Source organism: Podarcis tiliguerta (assembly GCF_965153285.1).
Source record: "Podarcis tiliguerta genome assembly, chromosome: 18".
NCBI classification, from domain to species: domain Eukaryota; kingdom Metazoa; phylum Chordata; class Lepidosauria; order Squamata; family Lacertidae; genus Podarcis; species Podarcis tiliguerta.
The window spans coordinates 2,261,273-2,279,380 of record NC_139551.1 but is presented as its reverse complement, the minus strand read 5'-3'; the positions used below and the strand labels follow the sequence as shown (position 1 = coordinate 2,279,380).

The following is an 18,108-nucleotide window of genomic DNA, read 5'->3' as shown; positions in this document are numbered from 1 at the left end:
TTCGGCTGGTGCCCCCCTTCCCATTCCACAAAGAAAAGCAGAACAGCCAAGCTATTGGGACTTAGATCTTCACTGAAGGAAAGACCTTGTCCTCTCCTACTGTCAGGAATGCGTGTAGGAGCCAGGCCCTGTGACCAGTAGGATTCTGCAGGACTGGGGCCTTCCTAAGTTTGTTCTGGAGAGGCAAGGCGTGGCCACACAGGTGAGGCCGATTGGTAACTCACAGCACCTGGTGGCAAGAGCCGGGAAGGGATATAAGGTCAGCATTTTCCCTTCGGCTCTTTGCCACAGCAACACGTTCCCTGCTTTGCTGTGTTTGACTCCTTGACCATCAGACCCCTGACTTCGTGACTCCTTGCTTCTTGATCCTCAGACCCTTGATTTCATGACTCCTTGCTTCTCGACCCTCGGACCCTTGACTTCGTGACTCCTTGCTTCTTGATCCTCAGACCCCTGACTTCACGACTCCTTGCTTCTCAACTCTCAGACCCCTGACTTTGTGACTCCTTGCTTCTCGACCCTCGGACCCTTGGCTTCCTGACTCCTGGCTTCTGGACTCCTGTTCCTGCTCCCACCCCGCCATCTTGCCCCCGGTCCCGATGTCCCCAGCGGGGACTTCGATCGCCCGTGACACCTACCACCCCTGACAGCAGGTGGCAAGTTGAGGGGGCTAAGCTACACAGGACACAGAAAGAGCTCTGCCTTTCCACCTTTTCTCAGCTGCTCTGTGGCCCCAGCCGCTCTGTTCTATGACCGGTCCGACCCCCGAAGACCTGTTAAGAAATGCAAACCTCTTTCCCTCCCATGGCTTCAAACATTTTCTCCAGTTGGACCCGCAGCTGCTGGATGTTGTTCATCAAGATACAGGGCTGCAAAGGGAGAAAGAAAACAAAACGGGCACGTCGTTACGAAGGCACTGAGATTCCTAGGAAAGGCAGAACCCTCCTTCTTCTCTTTCTCTAATTATTCCAGGAAGTCGCTCTCTACATCGTGGAGGGAGCACGGAATAGAATTTCCCCCTTTATACAGGAGTCTACTTTGTACACACACACACACACACACACACACACACACACACCACTCTCTCTTGTGCGTCCAGGCCAGCAAACAGCATGATTCGAGTTCAGCGACATCCATGGTTTCTTTGCTGAGACAACATCTCCCACTGCTCAGCCTTCAGCACCGGGAGCTGTCCAAAGTGCTGATTTGGCTGGCCCAGGTTTCATATATCGCCGCCACCAATATTACCCTAAACTCTCCACTCGCCAGCAGGTCACGATCATTTAAAATGCATAAATTAAAAATAGTTTAAACAAATTGCTGCCCCGGGAATAGGGAGGGCCCTGAAAATGCATTCGAGGCCCGCAAGCTAAGGCAGGTATGAACGCCGACCCGTCCAATTCACCCAGATGGCAATGAAATTAAACTTCACATCTTTGGGGCTGCCACAGAGAAGGCCCTGTCCCAGACCACAACCACCCCAAACATCAGAGGGCAGTGGAACTAGCGAGAAGCCCCCCTCTGCTCATCTTAACTACCGGGATGATCTGTAGAGAAGAAGCCGGTCTCTCAAACTTTGCGGCCCCGAGTCATTTAGGATCAACAGCCCAGCCCCAGCCCCTTTGGTGCATCGCCGCTGTTCTTTGGGAAACCCAAATCCACGGGTAGGCAAACTAAGGCCCGGGGGCTGGATCTGGCCCAATCGCCTTCTCAATCCGTCCCGCAGACGGTACGGGAATCAGCGTGTTTTTACATGAGTAGAATGTGTCCTTTTATTTAAAATGCACCTCTGGGTTATTTGTGGGGCATAGGAATTCATTCATTCCCCCCCCAAAAAAATATAGTCTAGCCCACCACATGGTCTGAGGGACAGTGGACCGCCCCCCCTGCTGAAAAAGTTTGCTGACCCCTGAAATCTGCACACTTGGAGATGGAATGGGGAAGAGCCACAAAACAGATATATCACCACTTTTTCTTTCTCCTTGGAGCAGTGGGAAGCAAAATCCTTGGAGATGATTTCGGCGTATTGTAGCAGGACGTTGCTAATGGTCTGGAAGGGAAAAGAGGAGGGGAGGCTGATGAGACGAAGAAGAAGAGGAGTTTGGATTTGATATCCCGCTTTATCACTACCCGAAGGAGTCTCAAAGCGGCTAACATTCTCCTTTCCCTTCCTCCCCCAAAACAAACACTCTGTGAGGTGAGTGGGGCTGAGAGACTTCAAAGAAGTGTGACTGGCCCAAGGTCACCCAGCAGCTGCATGTGGAGGAGCGGAGACGCGAACCTGGTTCCCCAGATTATGAGTGTACCACTCTTAAACACTACACCACACTGGCTCTAAACGAAGAAAGCGGGGTGCTATTGTGATAGGAATTTTGAGGTCTTAGATATATGGTAGTGTTCATAACCGCACGTACATAGATCAGCACAGGAAGACCGACCTGGAACCATTTTGATTCCTAAACTGAGCAAATGTTTTCTCTGCAAGGTCAAAGTGGGAAACCTCCCATTGTCTCTTTCCTCACAAATCCTGTCTTAAGGGCACATTTAAGATATGAATAGGGTGTGAGCCTGTGACCTGGCCCAGGAACTAAGTATTTATCATTACAAAAGACTGGCCAGGCTCCCCAGGAAATCCAATCAAGTAACCTGCCAGACAGGAGATAAACAAGGACAGGAGAAAAACAACATTCAAATTTCTGTTGTAGACCGCCTTTTCTGTGATGTAGGTGTGATGTATCTGAGGGGTGGTCTTAGGTTACACCCCTTCTGTGATGGATGTATGATGTTTCTGGGGGTGGTCTTGATCTACAGGGTGGCAATTTCAAAAGTCTTTATAAGGCCTTACGTGCTTGGCCTCTGCTATTCTCTCTTACCAATAGGGAACCTATGTAAGGACTCTATATGGGCTCTTGGATACCCCATAAGGGAAAAGGGCAAATTTTGTTTACAACACTATTGCCTCCCATATATATATTTGTGTGTGTGTATATATGTGTGTATATATATATGTGTGTGTGTGTGTGTGTGTGTGTATGTTTATATATATATATGTGTGTGTGTGTGTGTGTGTATATGTTTATATATATATATATGTGTGTGTGTGTGTGTGTGTGTGTATATATATGTGTATGTGTGTGTGTGTGTGTATATATATATATGTGTGTGTATATATATATGTGTGTGTGTGTGTGTGTGTATATATATATATATATATATATATATATATATAAAATTAAGCAACGCTCCTAAGTCGCTGCCATCGCACGGAACACGTTCTTACCTTGGCAAACCTTCGCATGTAGTGTCCCACAATCTGCGGATCGGGGCATTCCAGCTTCTTGATGATTTCGAAGCTCTGGTTCAGCTGGGAAAAGACGTCGACCACCGAGCAGGAGAAAAGGGCATGCTCCGACGTTTGCTGGAACTAAAGGGGAGGCAGGCGAGAGGGTCAGGTGAGTCGATCGGTCCCATTTGGAGGAGAGGAACTTGGCTCCCTTACAAAACATTTCACAGGAATGGGATTCCGGTGCGGTTTTTCCATTTCAGTAAGGATAATGTTGGAGGGGATGGAATAGTTGCCCAGATTGGCTGGGACAGCCAGATGGGTGGGGTATAACAACAACAACAACAACAACAACAACAACAACAACAACAACAATTATACATCGCCCATCTGGCTGGGTTGCCCCAGCCATTCTGGACGGCTTCCCAAATATATAAGGTAAAGGTACCCCTGCCCGTACGGGCCAGTCTTGACAGACTCTAGGGTTGTGCGCCCATCTCACTTAAGAGGCCGGGGGCCAGCGCTGTCCGAAGACACTTCCGGGTCACGTGGCCAGCGTGACATCGCTGCTCTGGCGAGCCAGAGCCGCACACGGAAACGCCGTTTACCTTCCCGCTAGTAAGCGGTCCCTATTTATCTACTTGCACCCAGGGGTGCTTTCGAACTGCTAGGTTGGCAGGCGCTGGGACCGAACAGCGGGAGCGCACCCCGCCGCGGGGATTCAAACTGCCTACCTTTCGATCGGCAAGCCCTAGGCACTGAGGCTTTTACCCACAGCGCCACCCGCGTCCCACTCCCAAATATATACAAACACAATAAAACATTAAACCTCCCAATATAGGGCTGCCTTCAGATGTCTTCTAAAAGTTGTGCAGCTCTTTGTCCCCATTGACATCTGACTGGAGGGTGTTCCACAGGGAGGGCCTCGGTCCAGTATACCTGAAGGAGCGTCTCCACCCTCATCATCCAGCCCGGACACTGAGGTCCAGCTCCGAGGGCCTTCCGGAGGTTCCCTCCCTGCAAGAAGCCAAGTTATAGGGAACCAGGCAGAGGGCCTTCTCGGTGGTGACACCCGCCCTGTGGAACGCCCTCCCGCCAGATGTCAAAGAGAAGAACAACTACCAGACTTTTAGAAGACATCTGAAGGCAGCCCTGTTTAGGGAAGCTTTTAATGTTTGATAGGTTTTTGTATTTTAATATTCTGTTGGAAGTCGCCCAGAGTGGCTGGGGAAACCCAGCCAGAGTGGTGGGGTATGAGTAATAAATTATTATTATTATTATTATTATTATTATTATTATTATTCCCTCTGCCTGGTACCCCGCTACTTTGCTTCTCATAGAATCATAGAGTTGGAAGAGACCACAAGGGCCATTGAGTCCAACCCCCTGCCAAGCAGGAAACACCATCAGAGCACTCCTGACATATGGTTGTCAAGCCTCTGCTTAAAGACCTCCAAAGAAGGAGACTCCACCACACTCCTTGGCAGCAAATTCCACTGTCGAACAGCTCTTACTGTCAGGAAGTTCTTCCTAATGTTTAGGTGGAATCTTCTTTCTTGTAGTTTGGATCCATTGCTCCGTGTCCGCTTCTCTGGAGCAGCAGAAAACAACCTTTCTCCCTCCTCTATGTGACATCCTTTTATATATTTGAACATGGCTATCATATCACCCCTTAACCTCCTCTTCTCGCAGTGAGGGAACCGCCAGAAGGCCCTCAGAGTCGGCTAGCTGTTCTGCCCACCTCTCCAATCCTCACAATGACCTCGCAATAGATTATAATGAATTGCTTTGAAGCTAATTCAGCACTAGGTATTGGTGGGTGGGGGTCACTCGCTCCCTGCTACCCACCCACCCGCCAGAACAAAGGTCTCAACCCTACTTGGCTGGGCTCTCCGGATTGAAGTGTGCAATGTTGTGCAATGTACAAAGTCTGCAATGTTCAGTGAGGCCAGAAAAATTCTGAAATGTCTCTCCAACTTTAGACAGGTTTCAGGCAATGTATCGATACATCGCTGAGGCCTAACAACAACAACAACAACAATAATTTATTATTCATACCCCGCCCATCTGGCTGGGTTTCCCCAGCCACTCTTGGCGGCTCCCAACAGAATATTAAAAACACAATACAGCATCAAACATTAAAAACTTCCCTAAACAGGGCTGCCTTCAGATGTCTTCTGAAAGTCAGATAGTTGTTTATCTCCTTGACATCTGAAGGGAGGGTGTTCCACAGGGTGGGCGGCACTACCAAGAAGGCCCTCTGTCTGGTTCCTTGTAACCTCACTTCTTGCAGGGAGGGAACTGCCAGAAGGCCCTCGGAACTGGACCTCAGTGTCCGGGCAGAACGATTGGGGTGGAGACGCTCCTTCAGGAATACTGGGCCATTTAGGGCTTTCAAGGTCGGCACCAACACTTTGAATGGTGCTCTGAATCGTACTGTCACCACCCAACCCTTATCTGACACTATAATCCAGGCTTCGTGGATTGCCAAGCAGCACACCTGCGAGGAAGATCTAAGGGGTCTTAGTAGACCACAAACAAACTTGATGCTTGTCAGCAATGCGGTTGATACCCTACCCCGTCCTTCTTGTCTCGTTCTAGGGCTCCGTGCAAGAAATCTCGCGAGACTTCCTCGTTCTCGTCCAGCCACTGGATAACAAAAGGTTCAAACCACCTAGAAAAGAGAAGACAGGTAGGTAAGAAAATAATCTCAGTTTGGGGGAGGGAAAAAAAAAAGAGAAATGGAGACTTACGCCGGATACTCTGGAACGCGACTCTTGAAAGAAGGGAGGTCTGTGACGTATTCGTTGTAGAGCCATTTCACCTTAAAGTGCAAGTTCATGTAATCGGCACTTTTGCACAACCGGTGCTTGTCATGCTCTGCAGAGGAGGAGAAAAGGAAAGAGGAGCCCGTTTACACCTCGAAGCAGCTCCCCTGCTTTTCTTAAAGGTAAAGGGACCCCTGGCAGTTAAGTCCAGTTGCGGACGACTCTGGGGTTGCAGCGCTCATCTGGCTTCACTGGCCGAGGGAGCCGGCGTTTGTCCGCAGACAGTTTTTCCGGGTCATGTGGCCAGCAGGACTAAGCCGCTTCTGGCGAAACCAGAGCAGCGCACGGAAATGCCGTTTACTTTCCTTTGTCAACAACAAATGGTTGCTGTTTTTTGTGTTGACTAAACGACTAAACAACAACAACAACTGTAATTTTATTGGTGTTAGCCGCCCTGAGCCCAGCTCTGGCCGGGGAGAGTGGGGTATAAATAAAAATTATTATTATTATGGTGTGGTTGTTTGTTTGTGATTGGCTGTGGTGATCTTTGTTTTCGTGTGTGAGTGGGGTGTGTGTGTGTGTGTGTGTTTTGGATCAGGTTAGCCATATTTATTTGTATGCTGTTGGTGGATTATTGTCGTTGTCTTGTTGGGCTGTGTATGTGATAAAGGGGAGCCATACCGGAGTAAAGGCGTATTATTATTATTATTATTATTATTATTATTATTATTATTATTATATCACTCCTACGTCAGGTAGTCTGAGCTTGTTGCCGCTGCACTCTCTGTTCTATAGCTCTTTAAACCTGTCTACTCTTAGGCAAAGTGGGGGGGGGGGGGTGTTAGGAATGCTGTCCCAAGACACTGAATCTGCCAGCTGTCTCTCTCTCTCTCCTGGTGTTTCCTAGCTGTTCCTCACCAAGTGTCTCCCAGCTTTTCCTCTTTGGACTGTGCCCCTCTGCAAACCGCTGTTCTAAATCAATACTGTCCTCCTGCCCTTAGGAAGCTTCAGGAGAAGAAGGGGAGAGGACAGCTCCCACCATTCCTCCTCAGTCCAGCCCCTGACAGGTGGATGGAGAAGGTCCTCTACTGAGTGAGGGGTCTCCAAAAGGAAAACAGCCCAACCCCTCCCCAACTCTCAAAGGAAGAAGAAGAAGAAGAGGTTGGATTTGATATCCCGCTTTATCACTACCCGAAGGAGTCTCAAAGCGGCTCACATTCTCCTTTCCCTTCCTCCCCCCCAACAAACACTCTGTGAGGTGAGTGGGGCTGAGAGACTTCAGAGAAGTGTGACTGGCCCAAGGTCACCCAGCAGCTGCATGTGGAGGAGCGGGGAATCGAACCCAGTTCCCCAGATTACGAGTCCACCGCTCTTAACCACTACACCACACTGACTCACCTTCCATTGCATATTTCATATCCTGAGCAAAAAGGTTCCACATCACTTCGGCGCTGATCTTCCCGACGTTCAGCTCTTGGGGGAACCTGGCGAGAGGGTCAGAAGAACCTGGGATGAGACTTCCTCGGGATAAACCTGCCGCAAACATCAGCGGGGGCGGCCGAACCCTCTGAGACTAGTCTGCACCAGACATTTGTGTACCTGGCTTCAGGGGATGAGCCCTGCTGGACCAGACGGAAGGTCCACCTTGTCCAGCAGATGTCCACAAACAGGAACTGTGCCTGATAATGCTCTTAAGACCCTGAGAAATTGGGTTCCAATTTCCATCTGGGGTCCGCAGCCATTAAGACTAGTAGCTATCGATGGACTCGTCCCCCCCCGCAAGCATTTCTTTGATCTCTTCCCCCCAACATTGTAAACTTTCATCGTAAGGGAATTATGGGCCTTTTCCACCCCACACCTTTCCCCTGCTATAGAACGTTATTTTTAACGTGCGTCAGGCGGAACTGCACCGCTAAGGATCTTACTGGTTGAGGCAGGGTGTGTATGAATTCTTATCTTCCTCGATGATGGAGACGATCAAGGTGATAAGCTTGGACCAAAAATCCAGATTCTTAATGCTGGGGCCTTGCTCTTCCGGCGGGAGTTCTCCTTTCTTAGTCTGGAAGGACCGGAAACAAAAGACGTATCAGATTAAGCAAAGCTATCATCACAATAGCCCCTTTCCTCAATCAAGAGGAGACTCTTGAGAGTCCCATGGACTGCAAGAAGATCAAACCTCTCCATTTGGAATGAAAGCTCACCGGATCAGTCTGGTACTCCCGACTGTAGAGCTCGTGGCAGTTGTTGAAGATGTACTCGTACGTTGAGTTGAGGCAGGCCTTCACACAGTCCTTCACCACCTGGCTGGCTCGCGGGGGACTCTGCAGCTCTTGGACCTGCGCGAGACTCGCACTCGTTACTCCAGCCCCGCGGTGGTTGCAAAAACCCAAAACACAGGGGAAGCTCAGGTCTCTGTGCAAAGCTCAGGCCTCTTCCCTTTCCCTATTACAACGGACGCTCGGGTTGTGAACGCGATCCGTGCGGGATGCACATTTGCAACCTGCAGCGGCGCTTCTGCGCATGTGCAAAGTGCAATTTAGCGCTTCTGTGCATGCGCGACCCTGGAAGTAACCCGTTTCAGTACTTCCGGGTTTCGGCGTGCCCATAACCCGAAGAAACACAACCTGAAGCATCTGTAACCTGAGGTGTGACTGTACAGTGGTGCCTCGCAAGACGAAATTAATTCGTTCCGCGAGTCTCTTCGTCTAGCGGTTTCTTCGTCTTGCGAAGCAACCCTATTAGCGGATTAGCGGCTTAGCGCTATTAGTGGTTTAGCGGCTATTAGCGGCTATTAAAGGCTTAAGGGATTAGCGGATTAGCTGCTAAAAGGGTATTAGAGTCTTAGCGGCTTAGAAAAAGGGGGTGGGGAGCGGAAAAAAATCTCAAGACTCGCAAGACATTTTCGTCTTGCGAAGCAAGCCCATAGGGAAATTCGTCCTGCGAAGCGCATCGAAAAACGGAAAACCCTTTCGTCTAGCGGGTTTTCCGTCTTGCGAGGTATTCGTCTTGCGGGTCACCACTGTACTCGGAAATGCCGTTGGGGACCGAAACTGGGTCCTCCTGCATCCGAGGCAGACCACGGGATTGTAGAGTCAGAAGGGACCCCAGCGGTCATCTAGTCCAACCCGCTGCCATGTCACGGAGCCGCACAGCTCTCTCCCTCCCCCCAAAAAACCTCAGCAGTGGCGCTGGGAAACGCAGACAAGTGCTCAGCTGCTTTCGGTCGTTACCTTCATCCGGAAAAAAGTGATGCTGGTCAAGAGGTCCACCGTCGATTTGAGGTCCTGCAACCGCTCTGGGCTGCTGGCAGGGAAGTTATTCTGCCGGGGAGGAAAGCAGAGAGAGGGCATAGGTCATTCCCCCCCTTTTTGCACTTCTAAACGTAAGTGAACAACCCCCCACCTGGAGCCCCTTTGGCCAGTTTGCATTTCTTAGTTCAGAAAGTATTGCTCTCTCCTATTCTACTCAATTCAAGAGGGTTCTGGGAGCTTCTCTACGTGAAACAAGCAGAAGGTTTGTGGTGTTTGGGTTATTCCTTCCGAGAAGCTGAGTACAGCTGGCTTAAACTGGTCCCGTTAATCTCTTTCTGTCAAGGTGACGCTGGCTATAAAAATGAAAGTCAAACCTCGGATCCCGACCGCCTCCGTTTTGGAACGTTTTGGCTCCCGAACGTCGAAAAACCGGAAGTAAATGCTCCGGTTGTCGAACGTCTTTCGGAAGCCGAACGCGCTTCCGGAATGGATTACAGTCCGAGGTGTGACTGTACCCCAGAAGGAGCGTGGGTTTCATTTTCTCTATCGATCTCTTTTCCTTTTGTTGTGGTGTTCTGTTCATTGTATGCTTAGTGTTAAAGTTTAGACTTATTTTTTTATATATATAAATATTTCTTATTGGTTTTACATATAATCACATTAGGTAACCTCACATCCTTTTCTTTTATCTCTTTGGCTCAACTAAGCCTAACGACTTCTCTCCTTCCTGTCTAATGGTTTACAAAATTAAACTTTGCATCATTACATTTCCCCTCCTATCCTATCCCTTTCCTAAAATATTAAATTACTCAACCTGAATAGGTAGCAATTTCATCTTGCAAATCTTCAGATAACCTTGCTAGTGATGTTTCATGTTCTCTTTCGATCTCTCTTCCTTCTGGTGTCCTCTCTTTCCTAAATAACTCGTAGGAAAGATCTGCCTGGTCCAGCCTCACGTTTCTCACATTGCATAACCAGATATTACATCTGGAGATGGTAGAAACTACAAGCGGAAGAGTCGGAAACTGAGCTCGCTTGCTTTCCTCTCCCCTCCTCATTCCTCTTTCCTTTTGTGTCGTCTGTTTGGCCTGTGTTGTTTTCTCCTACCGATAGGGAACCCACTCAAGGACTCTAGACGGGCTCTTGGGCACCCCATAAGGAAGTGTTTAAGTTTTTACTCTGTCAGAGTTCTGCTCCGGATCAACACCGAGCAGAATTCCACGGTACCTTTCTGAATCACAAGCAGTTCACACCCGCAGACGTACCCGGTACATAGAGAGATCGATCCGTAGGGAGTTGTGCAGCTGATCGAGAAGTTTGACAAACCGTTCTTTCTGCAAAAAGAGACAGGCCCCAAAAGCAGGTAAATGAAGTCACAGAAGGCGCAGCGCTACCACCCCCCTGGCCCCCCCAGAAATAAACCTCCCACCCTATCCTTCCGTACTTGTTTCAATCCGTCCTCCCTACCCACCCACCCTCTCCATTAGGGGAATCCTGGCCTTTATTACTTGTTTTTTGGAGAGAGAGAGAGAAAAAATATGGAAGCGCCTTGGGGCAGGGACCTTTCATTGGGATGGAGAGCTAAGCACCTTCCTTATTGGAGTGATCTATGCTGAGCCAAAACCTTGCTTCCTGGAGAATTCACAGCACCCTTTGGGCGCCAGTCTGCAAACGGTTTAACCCCCCCCCCCGATCTATATCTCCCTAGCCATCACCCCTGTTTGCTTGCTTTCCTCAAAGGGGGGCAGGCAGTACCCTAGACCTGGGATAATTTTCGTGGCTGAGGAAGAGAAATTCCAGAAATTCTGTCCATTAAAACAGCAACCCCAGCCCTCTTCTTCTGTTTTCAAAGGGGTCCCCTTTGAAGCAGCTGCAACAGGGGGTCTTTCTCTCCCGCTGCTGAGAGTTCAGGCTTGGAGCCAGCAGTTGCTGAACTCCTGGGCTTAACACCTTCGGGGCAAGCGCCTGATTTGGAGAAACTGGCATTCCTTCACCCAGGGAAACCCGGACACTGTCCCTGCTTGGTTTGCTTTTGTGTGTGGGGGCGAGAGAGGGCCATCCCTTCCCACTTATCCCAGCCTTTCTCAACCTGTGGGTCCCCAGATGTTGTCGAACTACAACTCCCATCCCCCCTAGCTAGCAAGGCCAGAGCTCAGGGATGATGGGAGTTGTAGTCCAACAACATCTGGGGACAGAGGGGAAGCTCTTCCATAGAGTTTGCATAAGCCAGGCTTCCTCAACCTCCAGATGTTTCGAGACTACAATTCCAATCATCCCTGACCACTGGTCCTGCAAGGGATCACAGGAGTTGTAGGCCAAAAACATCTGGTTGAGGAAGCTTGGTGTAAGCTGAGCTGAAGGCAGCCTTTCTCAACCTGTGGGTCCCCCAGATGTTGTTGGACTACAACTCCCATCACCTCTAGCTAGCAAGGCCAGAGCTCAGGGGTGATGGGAGTTGTAGTCCAACAACATCTGGGGACCCACAGGTTGAGAACCGCTGACTTATCTGGTCCCAGAGATGCAATCGTGACAGGGCTCTAGGGCCACTTCGTGTCATCACCTTTACTCCAGAAGAAGCTATTTTTGCGGGGTGGGGGAGCCCATGTTTTTGACCCACGCAGGAAACAGAGATTGACCTGAGCTACGTGCCCATGACATTTCCACCAAGATAGCCCCCCCTCCCCACCACCAAAGACTCTTGAGCAAAGCGGGAGGGGACGAAGGACTCAGCGTTTTTGCGACATGGCATGCAGACAGCGAGAACAGTCCTTTAGGAGGAGGTCAGACTCCCCCACCCCCACCGAGCGACCTCCCCCAGATCTCCCCCACCCACCCAATTAAGCTAAGTCCCCGTACCCCACTATCTGCCTGACACCTGCTCTCCATGCCGCCCCCAGCCCCATATCTATGACTCCCCACTCGGTTGCTTCCCTGTTTCTTAATAACGCCGCGCATGCGCTCTTATGCGCAGCGCAAAAGGCAGGGGCACCACAGGCAAAAAAGGAAGCGTTGTGGGGCCCGGTGGAGAGGGCATCTCTTCCAACCCCCCCCCCCCAAACGCTGCACGGCGATATTAAGAAACGGATGTCAGGCCTGTCGTCATGACAACCGGTTGTGAACAGTTGTACTGGGTGCCTACAAGTGTATGGGAAATCTATCTGGAAGATACCATATTTTTTGCTCTATAAGACTCACTTTTCCCCTCCTAAAAAGTAAGGGGAAATGTGTGTGCGTCTTGTGGAGCAAATGCAGGCTGCGCAGCTATCCCAGAAGCCAGAACAGCAAGAGGGATTGCTGCTTTCACTGCGCAGCAATCCCTCTTGCTGTTCTTACTTCTGAGATGCAGAATATTTTTTTTCTTGTTTTCCTCCTCCAAAAACTAGGTGCGTCTTGTGGTCTGGTGCGTCTTATAGAGCGAAAAATACGGTAAATGGTTTTCAGGGAGTTGGTGATCTTAGCTCTTAGTTCTTGACCCTTGTTAAATTCTTTGACAGCATGAAGAACAGCCGAATCAGTTGGGAGGGAGTGCTACTGCTGGGGACCTTATTTTATGTTGGACATTGCTTTTTAAAAAATCATAATGGGACGTGGGTGGCGCTGTGGTCTAAACCACAGAGCCTAGGACTTGCCGATCTGAAGGTCGGCAGTTCGAATCCCCGGGATGACGGGGTGAGCTCCCGTTGCTCGGTCCCTGCTCCTGCCAACCTAGCAGTTCTAATATCACCGCAGTGGACAGTGAGCTGTGGAATGGAAACAGTTCTGCAATGTGATGAATGGGACTAACATCTGTAGTCTAGAATGGGAGACAGACCTTTGCAAGTCAAGCTGTCGTTGTAACCCTTGATTATTCATTGGGATGAACCCTACTATAAGGCTCATGGAGGACAATGCAGTCCTAACTTTGGACGCGGGTGGTGCTGTGGGTTAAACCACAGAGCCTAGGGCTTGCCGATCAGAAGGTCGGCGGTTCGAATCCCCACAATGACGGGGTGAGCTCCCATTTCTCGGTCCCTGCTCCTGCCAACCTAGCAGTTCGAAAGCACGTCAAAGTGCAAGTAGATAAATAGGTCCCACTCCAGCGGGAAGGTAAATGGCGTTTCCATGTGCTGCTCTGGTTCGCCAGAAGCGGCTTAGTCCTGCTGGCCACACGACCCGGAAGCTGTACGTCGGCTCCCTCGGCCAGTAAAGCGAGGTGAGCGCCGCAACCCCAGAGTCGGCCACGACTGGACCTGACGGTCAGGGGTCCCTTTACCTTTAGACCACATTCTGGTCCACTGAGATGGGTTAATCTCATAGTCTATGTCGTCCTCCCATTGTTTTTTTATTACATCTGGGGGGACGGACACACATGGTCAACAAAGCCTTCCTTGGATGATATGGAAGGAGCTGTCCAGTCCCCTGGTGCTGAAGTGAGAAGCAATTGCCATGTTGGTACTGTGCGCTGTCCGATTGACCGGTGCTGAAGCAAACTTCAGCCTCTGCACTGTGCAGTCTCCCCAGGGCTAAAGGGACACCTAGTTGTGTATGTGTGAAAAGGGAAGCAACACACTAAGCTTGCCTATCGCCCCAGTTAGCAAAATGTCTTTGGCTGGCCTCCAGGGTCTGGCTTCCACCCCCAAACAGAGACCAACCAACACCCCTCCGGTACCCCCTATCTCTGCTTTCCCCCTCCACCTCTAGCTGTGCCCTCTTTCCCCCTCAACCCGCCCACCCCCTACCCCACTCCACCCCCCACCCCCCGGTTCCTACATCTCCCTTGACCGCTAAGGTTGCGAGAGACAACGAAAAAGCAATCCTTGCAACAAAAAGAACACGGTTGCGCATCCGCCACAACACAGCCTCCGTAGCACCCCTTAGCACCGGCACACAGAGGGTTAAAGCGACACAGTCTGGTTTTTTGGGGGGAGAGGGAAAACGCCCAAATTTTAGGCTCTCTCTGAGAGGGAAAAAGAAGAAAGAAAGAAACACGGTTTGTACAAAGCCTAACATTTGATTTCTATCAAAATGATCTTTTTTCTTTTCTTTTCGAAGCCGCGATGGAGAGAAAACGAGAGACCGAGAAAACAAAGACAGTCCTGTCGAGGGCTAAACACATCCCTAACCGCAAAACAGAATTGGTTTTATACAGAAGCAGAGCCGGAGGCTTGTTAACACACACTTTGTGGTAGCGGTCGGTAAATCATACATTCCCCAGACATAAACTTCTCCCGTATTTGTGCGATGTTTTGCTGTTTCGTTTTTGCAATCGGTCACCTTTGACAAACTAGGCAGGGCTCTTGTTCTTGGCCTTCAGAATTGGGTTGGCTGCAAACCTCCCTCTTCTCCACAGCCCTGATTTCTGTTAACGTGTTGAGGCCCCAAACTACAGACCCCCAGTTTTGCTGCGTGAACAAGCCTCCGGCCGTCGACTTTTGGAAAATGCACAGAGAAGAGAAAAAACCTGTTTTCAAAAACTCCTGTTAAGTTAAAACGGCGTGGCAGAGTCGTCGGGATAGGGGCTCAATGTACAAGGTCACGTCCCTCAGCGCAGCTGATATGCGCCTAGCTGAGATTCCCACACTCTCCCTGCACATCAGAACTGAAATCCACGTTGCCGCTGGTCTTTGTGTCCCTGTTGCCATGTGGACCATAGCTGTCAACTTTCCCCTTTTTAAAAGGGAAATCCCCTTATTCCGAATAGGATTCCTCGCAGGAAAAGTTGACAGCTACGATGTGGGCTTCCCTGCCTCTGACACTATACCATGGGGTTTTGTAGTCTTCAAGCTGCACCAGCGCATGCTGAGCAAAGACTACAAAGACCGCATGCAGTGAGAGTGCGAGAAAAGTGGACACCAACCTGCCTCATATCTGCAATTCAATCCACTCGGCTGCCTGCCTCTTTGTGTTTTAAGAATGTAAGAATATCAGAAGAGCGTGGGGCCTGCCTAGTCTCACAGTGACCAACTAGATGCCCACGGGAAACCAGAAACCAGGATTTGAACCCAAGACCAACTCTCCCCTCCTGTGATTTTCAGCAGCTGGTTTTCAGAAGCACCCCAACTCTTGACACAGAGCTATGATCATGGCTAGCCGCCATCGATAGCCCTCTCCTCCACGAATTTGGCCAATCCTCTTTTAATGCCATCTAAGAATAGAGGGGCGCAGGTGGCGCTGTGGTTTAAACCACAGAGCCTAGGACTTGCCGATCAGAAGGTCGGCAGTTCGAATCCCCACAATGACGGAGTGAGCTCCCATTGCTCGGTCCCTGCTCCTGCCCACCTAGCTCCCCACCTACTGTATTTTTCGCTCTATAGGACACACTTTTCCCCCTACAAAAATTAAGGGGAAATGTGTGTGCGTCCTATGGAGCAAATGCAGGCTCCTTGGCTTCAGCGATAGCAACTCGAAGCCTCAGAAGTGCAGAGGGAGCGCTCCCTCTGCGCTCCGGAGGCTACGCATTGCTTTCACTGAAGCCTGGAGAGCAAGAGGGGCCGGTCCACACCGACCCCTCTCGCTCTCCAGGCTTCAGGGATAGCAGCCTGAAGCCTTTGGAGCGCAGCGGGAACTCGCGCTGCGCTCCAAAGGCTTCGGGTTCCTTTTGCGGAAGCCGGGAGAGCAAGACTCTCCTGGCTTCAGCAGAGAGGGAGAGCTGAGCAGCGCCCCTTCGGCGAAGTGGGAGGAGAAATGGAAGGGGCTCCGTTTCTCCTGCCGCTTCGCTGAAGGAGCGCTGAGCAGAGAGGGGGAGAATTTTTTCTTCTTGTTCTCCCTCTCTAAAACAAGGTGCGTCCTATAGAGTGAAAAATACGGTCTCTGGTGTGAAAGCTCAATTTCTCCATCATGCTTTCCGAGATAAGGCTCAAAATGTCTCCCTAGCACAGCGCTTCTCTAAGTATCCCTTCTGAGTCTTAGCAGGCGACAGGAGTTGCACTGGGGGAAATGACTTCAAGATCGGCACCTTTCCAGACTTTGCCACGCCTTTCCCGCAAGGCACAAACCATCGCCTTCCTGTAGCATTCCTGACTTAGTCGCCGTCTTCGTAAATCTATATATCAACATTTTGAGGCCGGGGATGAACAGCCTCGCTCATAACAAAAGCCAGGAATTCTATGAACATGAAAATCGAAGTTGCTTCAGCCCAGAGGAAGCAAGGAGATATTTCAAATGTCGCTCCTTGATTGGTGGAAATTATTATTTCACATTTATCCTATGAGCTTTCTTCCATCGTGGAACGCAAGACAGTGTACATTAAGTCCTCAGACAATCTCTCATCTGGGGTCTCACATGTGTGGTGTGGGATTATGATAGGGTTGCCATGTTTTGAAGAGCGAAAAAGAGGGAACATTTCCTGACTTCTACTTTAAACTAAGGGTCGCTGTTGTGACAACTCTCCTTTTAAATACCCCTTCTACATGTAGGGGGACACGGGTGGTGCTGTGGGTTAAACCACAGAGCCTAGGGCTTGCCGATCAGAAGGTCGGCGGTTCGAATCCCCGCAATGACGGGTTGAGCTCCCGTTGCTCGGTCCCTGCTCCTGCCAACCTAGCAGTTTGAAAGCACAAAGTGCAAGTAGATAAATAGGTACCACTCCGGCGGGAAGGTAAACAGCATTTCTGTGCGCTGCTCTGGTTCGCCAGAAGCGGCTTAGTCCTGCTGGCCACATGACCACATGGTCTAAACCACGGAGCCTCTTGGGCTTGCCGATCGGAAGGTCAGCGGTTTGATGGTCATTTGTGGACCTTAAGGTCCTCCGCGGGGCATACCAGGAGAGGCGGTCTCGTAGGTACGTGGGTCCTAGGCTGCATATGTCAGCAAGACCTGAAGAGGGCATGTCCTGGAAAAGGAGGACATATGGCAACGCTAGATTGTGGCCACCTGCACCTTTGTCCATGCCCACCATTGGTGTGCGGCCTCTGAACGGTGTCATCTTGTAGCCTTATTAGACTTTACCGATTGGTGGGCTCTGTGTTGCTCCCAGATGGGAGGAAGGAAGTCAAATGACACCAAGGGCTGGTTCAGAGAGAGTTCTTTATTTCTGCTCTCCGGAGCAGCAGAAAGGCACTTGCGTGGTCAGTCCACAGCAAGTCCAAAGAAATGAGAAATTTCATGCAGTATATATATCCTCCAAAGGGACGCGGGTGGCGCTGTGGGTAAAAGCCTCAGCGCCTAGGGCTTGCCGATCGAAAGGTCGGTGGTTCGAATCCCTGCGGCGGGGTGCGTTCCTGTCATTTGGTCTCAGCGCCTGCCAACCTAGCAGTTTGAAAGCACTCCCGGGTGCAAGTAGATAAATAGGGACCGCTTACTAGCGGGAAGGCTCGCCAGAGCAGCGATGTCACGCTGTCCACGTGACCCGGAAGTGTCTCCGGACAGTGCTGGCCCCCGGCCTCTTGAGTGAGATGGGCGCACAACCCTAGAGTCTGTCAAGACTGGCCCGTACGGGCAGGGGTACCTTATATATATCCTCCAGGCACCCTCTCCCCCTTCCCCAGGAATCCAGCCACGTCAGCTTGTACACGCAGGTTGACATCACAGATGTTCCTGCTCCGGCACTCTTAACCATAAAAGGATTTTCCTTTCTGTACTCCTGACCATAAAAGGGTATTCCTGTTCCTACTCTTATCTTGGAGCAAGAAGTCACCATCTCTAAGAACACACTCTGGCGCTGTTCCCAGACTAGGTCTGTGCGTCAAAGTGTGTCCAGGACATAAGAGAAGACCTAGACGTGTCTTCTCTGTTCTACTGGAACAGTCAAGGCCATCCTTGCCGTCATGAACCGATAAAGGAGAGGGCTCTGAGCACTTGTTTATACATCCGGGTTTTTGTTTATACA

At 50.4% G+C, this 18,108-nt stretch overlaps 1 protein-coding gene across 2 annotated transcripts in view; it reads right to left on the bottom strand.

Moving 5' to 3' along the window:
* LOC310668307 (protein unc-13 homolog A) overlaps positions 1 to 18,108 on the bottom strand; it is a 115,823-nt gene that overhangs the window by 31,988 nt on the left and 65,727 nt on the right. For both annotated transcript variants that reach the window (XM_083421392.1, XM_083421391.1), the window contains 10 exons: positions 10,568 to 10,636; positions 9,282 to 9,371; positions 8,253 to 8,387; positions 7,977 to 8,110; positions 7,450 to 7,535; positions 6,037 to 6,163; positions 5,861 to 5,957; positions 3,281 to 3,424; positions 1,967 to 2,050; positions 792 to 869 (listed from right to left, as the gene is read on the bottom strand). In XM_083421392.1, coding sequence (XP_083277518.1) covers positions 792 to 869; positions 1,967 to 2,050; positions 3,281 to 3,424; positions 5,861 to 5,957; positions 6,037 to 6,163; positions 7,450 to 7,535; positions 7,977 to 8,110; positions 8,253 to 8,387; positions 9,282 to 9,371; positions 10,568 to 10,636 — 1,044 coding nt within the window. The remainder of the gene's footprint in view (positions 1 to 791; positions 870 to 1,966; positions 2,051 to 3,280; positions 3,425 to 5,860; positions 5,958 to 6,036; positions 6,164 to 7,449; positions 7,536 to 7,976; positions 8,111 to 8,252; positions 8,388 to 9,281; positions 9,372 to 10,567; positions 10,637 to 18,108) is intronic.